We start from the raw sequence: 8,286 nt of genomic DNA, 5'->3' as shown, positions 1-8,286 counted from the left end.
GTCACCTGACGGGCCTGTCGCTGCAGAGTTGAGTGGGGCTGTCCTTGTGAGGGACACTCCTAACTCTCAGAGAGTGGGCCTCTGATGGCGAGTCCCCAAGGGCTCAGGTTGTGGGTCCTTTCCCCTCTAAAAACAAATAAATCAATAAATAAAATCTTAAAAAAAAATGGCCCTGGGCCCTGTGAACACGTGCACAGGCCCTCTGTGTGCCCCCCACAGTCCCCCAAACAGTTCCCACAATCCTCATTGTACGGATGGAGAAACCGATGCCTAGAGACATTAAGTGCGGTGGCAAAGGTCACAGCGCTTAAGTCCTGTCAGAGGCAGGGCCGGGACTCTGGCTCTGCAGCGGCCATTAGCCCTGAGGATGCATTTCCAGGACCTGCCGCCCAGCAGGGGCTCGGCTCCCTCACTGCAAGGTCCCTTCCCTCCACTCTCACCAGCAAGCTCTCTCCTTGACTGCCCACCCTCGCGCCACCCCAGCGCAGGCTGTTTCCCCTGCATTCAGCTGTAAACCCTTTAGCGGTCTCCGGACCCCTCCAGGAGACAGATCGTAGGTATCTGGACAGCTGGCTGGGAGTAGGGGTGTGGGAGGCAAGGTGTTTAGAACTTGCAGGGCCCTGTGACTCGGGCGTGCTGAGGGCAGCGAGGACAAACGCGGAGGGCACCTTAAGAGCGCTAGTCCTGGCATCCGCCACCCGGCGGAGCTATCCCCGGAGGATGCCCCCATCAGGAATTCCTTGCACTCCCGGTGATTATTACCCTAGTGGCTCCCGCCTTCACTCTCTCTGCTCTCCTCTTCAGTCACCGACGTCCTCCGGCGCCCTCGCTTAACCTCCCGCTCTGCTGCCGCCGGGCCGCTGGGGAAGCGCGCGAGCTGCCGGGCTGCCCCCAGCGCCGCTGAAACGGCTCCAGCCCGCGGCGTTTACCCGTTGCCTAGCAATCTGACCAGCCGCAGGACGTCGAGGTGCTGGGGCGAGTGGAGCACGTGACCTCGCGTTAGGGAAACACCGGGGCGCCGAGGATTCCTCCTCCTTCCTCTGGAGGTCTCTAGAGTTAGGAGGGAAATTAAGCAACAAGTCAGCCAAACGCCGGTCACAATAAGCGTTTGTAGCCCAGTCTACAAATGTGCCCTGGGCAGGATCCGGAGGAAATGCCAATTTGTAGTCAGGGTTCCGAAGTCCTGAGCCCTGGTTGGTGATACTGGACTCTGCTATTTATTGATTTGCTTGTGATCTGGCAGGTCGTTTGCCTCCCTGCTCTGCAGGGTCCTCAGCCACTACGGGGGAGTTTTAACCCCAGCCTCTACTCTGCTGCCATATCGCCCCCAGCGCGTCACATAAGAATCCGAAGTCTGACCAAATGGCCGCAACGGAAAGGACCCACGGCAGAGCGGGGTTGGGGGGGAGGTGGGGAGCAGCAGCCCGCTGTGTGACCACTGCCCCAACCCCACAGCACTGCACAGAGGCACCCAGATAGGGCTCTGGGTTGATTGGCACTTGCTCCAAGTTACCCTCTCTGTGCCTCTGTTGGCTTATTTGCAAAATGAGTGACCCCATAGGGTTATAGTGGGTTTGATGAACTAGTCACGTAAATACCTGGGACAGTTCCTGGTACAGCGCAGGGGTTCGATGCCCGCTGCTTATTACCAGCAACATTAAGAGCAACGACTGTTCCAGGGGCCTTTGGAGAAAGACTGGGGCAGAGACGAGGTCTGAGTGCTCAGCGTGAGTCCTCACGCTGAAATCTGCTTTGAAGCTCTCGACCACATAATCCAGCCAAAAGGGGCCCCTCGGTCCCCTCCTTATTCCGGCAGCGGAGGAAATTAGACACCAAGCGCACATTTTAGTACAAGTGGTTTATTTGTCCTCCAGGAGGGGGCGCAGGCGCACCAAGCAGAGCTGTGCCCGCCCCGCTCCTTGGGGCACCACGTAAGGGTTCTAGTTTAGTTTACATGCGTTAAAAACAACTCTCTAGTGGCCGATCATGAAAGATTAAGAAGCAACACCTTGTTGTCACAGAACTTCTACCTGCCCATGACGTGGCCATACAAAGGGGTGTTTAATGGTAGTTGGTTCGTAGAGGTTAACACAGCTGAGAGCCCCGGCTGCCCTGTGGCCCCATGGTTGTGGGGGCTGGGCTGGGGGCAGAGACCCACGCGCTGTCATAGTTTTGATGAGAAGGTGGCTCTTCCAAAATGCAGATAGAGCCCCTGTCCCAAGCCATGCCACCCCATGTCCCTGCTTTGGCGTTTGAGGCTGTGGAGGCTTCGGTGCTGGGCACTCCGACTTGGCAGGATGTTGGCAGCACCAGACCCTAACCCTGGCTCCTCAGCGGGCAGAATGACGGGTCATTATTTTTTTCTGGTTAATAAGCTCCTTCTCACCTAGCAGGTACAGCGCAGGGGGCTGGGACGACGGGGTGGGGGAGGTAAGGAAGACACCTGTGTACCTATTGGGTTGTCCAGCTTTGCTAAAATCCTTACTGACAAACTCACTTGCAGACAAGAGGGAGGGGAGCGCTGACCCGGCCATTCATTCCCCTGGAGAGGGCCGTTCAGGCTGTTTGCCCTTCCTTCCTTCCTTAAAGGATCTCGGGGGGCGGGGCATGAACCCACGTTCCCATCTAACAGCAGCTTAGGACAGGAAGTCTCGCTGATCTTTATTTTAAAAATTCCCCTCCCGCACCCTCAGATCCTTAAAGAACTGGCCGGTGGCAGCAAACTCAGAAAAGGAATGGCAGACAAATCAAGTGTAAGGAATGAGCCCCAAGTCTATTGTAAAAACCGGATGTGCTATGAGCTTCAAGTCTTTGGATAATCAAAGTATTTAAAACACTGGGGAAAAAATGTTATAGTTGCGTTCTAAGTGTGTGTTAATACCTGAGACCGTCCCTACCTGCGGCGAACGAGCTCACAGCATTGCTTTTGGAACGGAGGGTTGCAGAAAGGCCGGCAGGATGGGGCAGACTTTTGCCCCCATTCCCACTGGGCGTCACCGTAGAAACCCACCAGGCAGGAGGCTGCAGTCCCCGGGTCCTGGGGCCACCTGTCTCCTCCGCAAAGCTCTCCAACACCTTCCCTCTGTGGCCCAGAAGAGGGATTTCCTCTTCTTCCACCGTAGAAACCCACCAGGCCCCAGGAGACCGATTTGGACAGTTTCTGGTCTCATTGGGGACATCACCTTCCTTAAAAGCATCTCCTGACCAGCAATTCCACCTTTACCTACAGGAAAATGCTACCATCCACACAGCCAGGAGACAGGTCACTCAGCAAGTGGTCTCCTGGCTTTCAGGCTGTGCTCGCAGGGGGCAGTTCTGGCAATGGGACCATGGAGCCTGACCTGGCCCCTCCTCACTGCTCTTCCCCACTCTGGTGAGAGTGGGGTGTAGGGGTGAGCTGAGCCAGGCTAGCCAGCTTAGGGACAGCAAAGCAGCTGGGGGACAGTTCTGGTGTGGAGAGGAGGCTGGCCTTCCATCTGCCAAGGGCAGCCACACCCAGGCCGATTCTGTCTTGACTCTCAGTGGCTCCTCTGTGGCAACAGGGCCCTTCCAGTCCTGCGACCAGTTTCCAGATGCCTTTGGTTTCCACCGAAGAATCACAGCTCTCACGTGAGTCCGTGACAACCCAGAATGGGTCAAGGCCACAGTGCCCTCCGAAAGGTGGTTAGGCTGGGAACTCACTGCCGTAGTGCCTCAGGTGTTCATCCGCCAGGGACAGGTAGGTGGCCCTCATGCTGGGAGTGTACTGTGGGAGAGACAGGAGGGGACAGTCAGAACAGGGTCATACCATATTACCAGTCACACTGGACTCCATCCTAGCAAAGGTGCCGGGAATTTCTGAGGAAGAGAGAGTCGGGCCAGCGCAGTTAGTTAGCTACAGTGGTCAGGGACCAAGACTTTTTGTTTTTTAAGATTTTATTTATTTATTTTGAGAGAGAAGGGCAGGAAGAAGAGAGGGAGAGAAACATCGATTGGTTGCCACTCTTACACCCTGATCAGAGACTGAAGCCACAGCCCAGGCATGTGCCCTGACTGGGAGTCAAACCGGTGACCTTTCACTTTGTGGGACACCCAACCAACCGAGCCACTCCAGTCAGGGTGGGCACCAAGTTTTAATGACAGGGCATCATGGGGACCAGAGGAACTGGAGTGGCCCGTGCAGGCTTCCTGTCTGGGGTTCTGCCAGCCCCGGGGACCATCAGTACCGCTGGCTCCCAGCCTCAAACGCATGGTGGCCGCACGGACCAGCCACTCTCCCTTGGCGGGGGCTGCCTCGTCCACCTTGACTCAACCTTGCTCCCTGTTCTTGCGCCTTGCAAATAAGGCCAGTGCTTGCTTGTCTCTCCTAACGGCAGGGAGAGTGGCCTGGATCTTTCAAAGCAGAAGGTAATCCGAGAGTCATTTTATTTGGCATCTGGTGCTTTGAGTAATTCATTTGTCGCAGCAGCAGACTTCCCCAATTACCTGTGCTCAGATTCACATTAAAATCAACCTGCATTCCTGGGTCCCCTGCAGCCAGTGGTGAGGAAAAGGAGCCCAGGAGGCTTCCGGTTAGAGAGAAAAGCCACAGGGGCTGTTTAAAAGGTGCTGACTCCCACCCACCCAGTCTCTGGGCCTCGGGGCCCTGGACTCAAGAGCTTGGCCCAGGTCTAGTGCTGTTTGTAAAATGACAGTGGGTTAGGGGCCCTAGGCAAAAACTGCAAGGTGGGGTCATGCAGGGACAGACAGATGGCTGGTCAGAGCAGTTTCTCAATCTCAACGCCAGTGACCCCTGGGGCCAGTCACTGTTTGTGGTGGGGGTCATCCTGGGTGCTGTAGGGGGCTTTGCAGCACCCCTGGTCCCCACCCACCAGGTGCCAGAAGCCGCTACTGCCAGATGTGACAACCAAAAATACCAAGGGATGTGGCCAAACTTCCCCGGGGGGTGCAATCGCCCAGGTGAGGCCCGCTGCTCTGCTAGATGCGTTGGCGCCACCCACTCCGCGGGACCTCTGTGGGCCCGCAGAGCAGTGGGGATGGCTCCCCACTCCAGGTCCCTCCTGAAGTACCAGTGGCACTTACTACCAGCAGCTTTGCTGACTGTCCCCCCTTGCAGGTCCTATGCTTCCTGAAGACCGGGGCTGGGTCCCGTCTCCTCCCCCTGGGGCTGGTGCTGTGCTTTTCTCCGGGAGCCCTTGCTGGACACCCGTGAGCATCCTGGTCCTCAAGGCCCAGGCCTGTGTCACCGATCCCATGGCCCTGGGTCTCCAGTGCTCCTAGTTTATCACCTGGATGGTCCCTTTAAAAGCACCTGCAGGGGGCAGGTGAAGCACCGTGCCCAGCCCAGTGAAGGCAGAGGCCCCTCCCCGACAGACACCTGGCTCAAGAACTCTTCCGCCCACCCCTGTTGCGGGAGCCCGGTTACCGTGGGAGGCGGAGAGCCTCTTCCGATGAGTGGCGTGTTCTCGTAGCGGGGGTTCCCACCGAAGAGCACAGCTTGGTTCCTGCGGGGCCGAGAGGAGAGCTCAGGGGGGAAAGGCATGGGGAGGGGACTCAGACTTCCACAGGAGGGCCTGTGAGAAATGCCAATTCTCGGCCCCGAGACCCACCCTGTGGGCTCATGGAGAAAGGCCTGCATCTATGCAGTAAGATCTTCATTCCATACACTCGGATGTGCAGGAGTCACGTGACTCGATGCTCACTGGATGCCTTCCTCCCGGGCATCTGCGGCCGCAGCAAGGCGACCATTGCCCGTCTTTGATGCCTTCCTCCCCGCCTGGCTCTCAGGACCCTCGGACCTATCTCCCTTGGGCAAGGCGGTGGGGGGGGGGCCCGGGATCCCCCGCCGTACATGTACTCCGAGACGGGGGCATTGGAGACGGTCTGGGCCGGGGGCTGCAGGCTGGTCTGGCTGCCCAGGCCACTGCTGTAGCTGCAGAAGCTGTGAAGCTGCCCCCGAGGAGGGTTGTGGGCAGCGATGCGCCGGGCCTGGGGGTTGAAGGGGTCGTCGTCATCAATGTCATCATAGTCTCTGTCCCTAGAACGAAACACAGAACACAGCCGACCATGAAGGGCGAGAGAGGCTCCAAGGCAGTGGGGTCCCCGCCCAGGACGCTCCCCTCTGGCCACAGGTGTGTCCTTGAATTTCCTCTGAGACACGGTCCTCAGCTGTACCTCCCACAGACCATTCAGCCCTGTTCCCAAGTTCACATCCACCTCCTCCAGGGAGCCCACCGTGCTGACCACGTGCACACTGACCCTCCCTAAGCTGCTTCCTCTTGTCTGACCTACCACCTCGTCTCCATCCATGTCCCCAGTGAGACTGTAGGTAGGTCCCTGGTGACTGCTACAACCTTTGCTCCCTGGCTTGCTGGCAGCACCCCGCCCAGCAGTGAGAGCTCTCCTCACTTACCTCACACCACACAGTCTTGCGAAGGAGTGGCAAAGGGTACCAGGCTGTGGCATGACGCTGTCCCCATCCTCAGACCCACTCCTGCCCTGGCTCCCCAGGAGCCCCCTTTTGGGGGCCTGTCTGGACTCTCAGGGAAACTTTGGCAGAAAGCTAGGCAGCCTGCTGGGGCTGGATGCCTGGGCCCTCGGCTGCTCTGGTCCCTCGAAGGTTATCAGCCCCTGGCTCAGGCAGAGCGGAGCCTCCTACCTGCTCCCCAAGGAAGTCCCCTCCAGGCAGCCCACCTGGTGGTAAAGTGCTTCCAGGCCCGCAGCCCCGCGCAGGTCATGGTGGAGAAGGCCAGGGCGGCCAGGAGGGAGAAGAGGCCGAGGAAGAGCAAGCCCTCGATGCCATCGTAGCAGATGCCAGTGAGGGCGTCCAGGTAGTCCTGGAGGAGGAGGGACACGCAGTGGGAAGGGAGTGGGGCGCAGCCTGGGCTTGCGCTTGTCTCCGGAAGCCCCTCCCCCTCAGCCTGGCCCCGAATCTCCCCCTTCACATCATCAGCACCCTGACAGCCATTTGGGGCTCACACTCTGGAGCCCAACACCATGGGGCTCCTCGGGGTCACTCTACAGACATTTGCTGAACACCTACTGTGTTCTAGGCACTGGAGGGTGAGCTCTGAACAAGGACGGCCAGGTTGTGGGGGTCTGGGTGGGGGAGCCAGAAGAGTGGGGCCTTCACTCTGAGGCCAGGGGTTGGCAAGATGGAGCGGATGGCGCCTTCAGCAGTGACGCAAAGGGACAAGTTTGGCAGGTTCAGGAAAGAGGAACAAGGCCGACAGAAGACGGGCTGAGTTGGTGCCAGGTCACCCCGGGGCTCACAGGGCAGGGGAGGAGTTTGCAGTTTATCATACCGTGACGGGAAGACACCGGAGAGTTGGGGTGGAAGGGACAAGATCCAATTTGTTTTTAATTTGAACCACTGTGGCTGCTGCACATGAAAGGCCACAGGTGGGAAGGGGGTGGGAGAAAGTGGGAGACCAGCTAGGAAGTCAGGGCCAGGGCTTGAGCTGGAGAGAGCCGGATGCCAGACAGCCAGGACCCAACGCCCAAGCGACTCACGGAGTCTGGAGCCCTCAGTGAGTCAGGCACACTCTATCTATCACCTATCCATCCATCCACACATATACTCTCCTTATCTAAAATTCCCCACGAAATGCTATGTGCTGTACAGAACAACTGCGAGGACTGAACGGCACATCAGACACAAAGTACACGGCACAAGGTGGAGTGCGGAACCGAGTCCTCAGTCGGCGGCAGCCATGACCGTGAGCATGACTGTCTGCTCTGCATCCACCTGAGATGGGAAAGCTGTCAGCACACGCTGGCTTATTGCTTTGGGGGGGAGGGAGGGCTCACACACTCCCAGTGTGTTCCCGGCATGAGTGTCTGACAGTTCAAATTCCTGGAGAGACAACCCTGGCAATGAGATTGGGATGCCAACTTGCAACCCCGGGAGGTGGATGGGTTGACCAGAGGGCCATCACCGGTGTCCTAGCGGTAACCTGACCCAGTCCTGCTACCTCGCCCCCTGGTACTTTCACTGGGTCTCCCTGTTTCAGCTACTGGAGAGAATCAAGAAGCCAAGCACCTCTCCCACCTCCCTGTTGTCCAGCTTCCAGCTTCTCCACTGCACGGGCCTGCTGGGGCGCCCCCACCCCCGCTCGCCCCCCAGGGCCAGCCCAGCACCTTGTGCAACCCGCGACAATCCAACATGGCTGTCAGCTGCTGAAGGCTGGATTCCGAGGAGTTTAACAGGAGCTGGATTCTGAGCAGCTCATTCTGAAGCAGGAAAAAGGAAAGAGGCAAACATGCGGACAGACAGACAGGCAGGAAGGCAGGCAGAGACCGAGCGGC

The 8,286-nt window shown here is 58.3% G+C and overlaps 1 protein-coding gene across 1 annotated transcript in view; it reads right to left on the bottom strand.

Moving 5' to 3' along the window:
- Positions 1 to 1,839: 1,839 nt before the first annotated feature.
- The window catches only part of TTYH2 (tweety family member 2), a 31,052-nt gene continuing 24,605 nt past the window's right edge, over positions 1,840 to 8,286 (bottom strand). The window contains exons 10-14 of the mRNA XM_024553634.3: positions 8,119 to 8,211; positions 6,673 to 6,815; positions 5,831 to 6,016; positions 5,405 to 5,483; positions 1,840 to 3,745 (exon numbers count right to left, since the gene is read on the bottom strand). Of these exons, the coding sequence (XP_024409402.1) occupies positions 3,665 to 3,745; positions 5,405 to 5,483; positions 5,831 to 6,016; positions 6,673 to 6,815; positions 8,119 to 8,211 (582 nt within the window). The 3' untranslated portion in view covers positions 1,840 to 3,664. The remainder of the gene's footprint in view (positions 3,746 to 5,404; positions 5,484 to 5,830; positions 6,017 to 6,672; positions 6,816 to 8,118; positions 8,212 to 8,286) is intronic.

Source organism: Desmodus rotundus, chromosome 9 (assembly GCF_022682495.2).
Source record: "Desmodus rotundus isolate HL8 chromosome 9, HLdesRot8A.1, whole genome shotgun sequence".
Lineage (NCBI taxonomy): Eukaryota > Metazoa > Chordata > Mammalia > Chiroptera > Phyllostomidae > Desmodus > Desmodus rotundus.
This window is presented reverse-complemented; position numbering and strand designations above follow the sequence as displayed.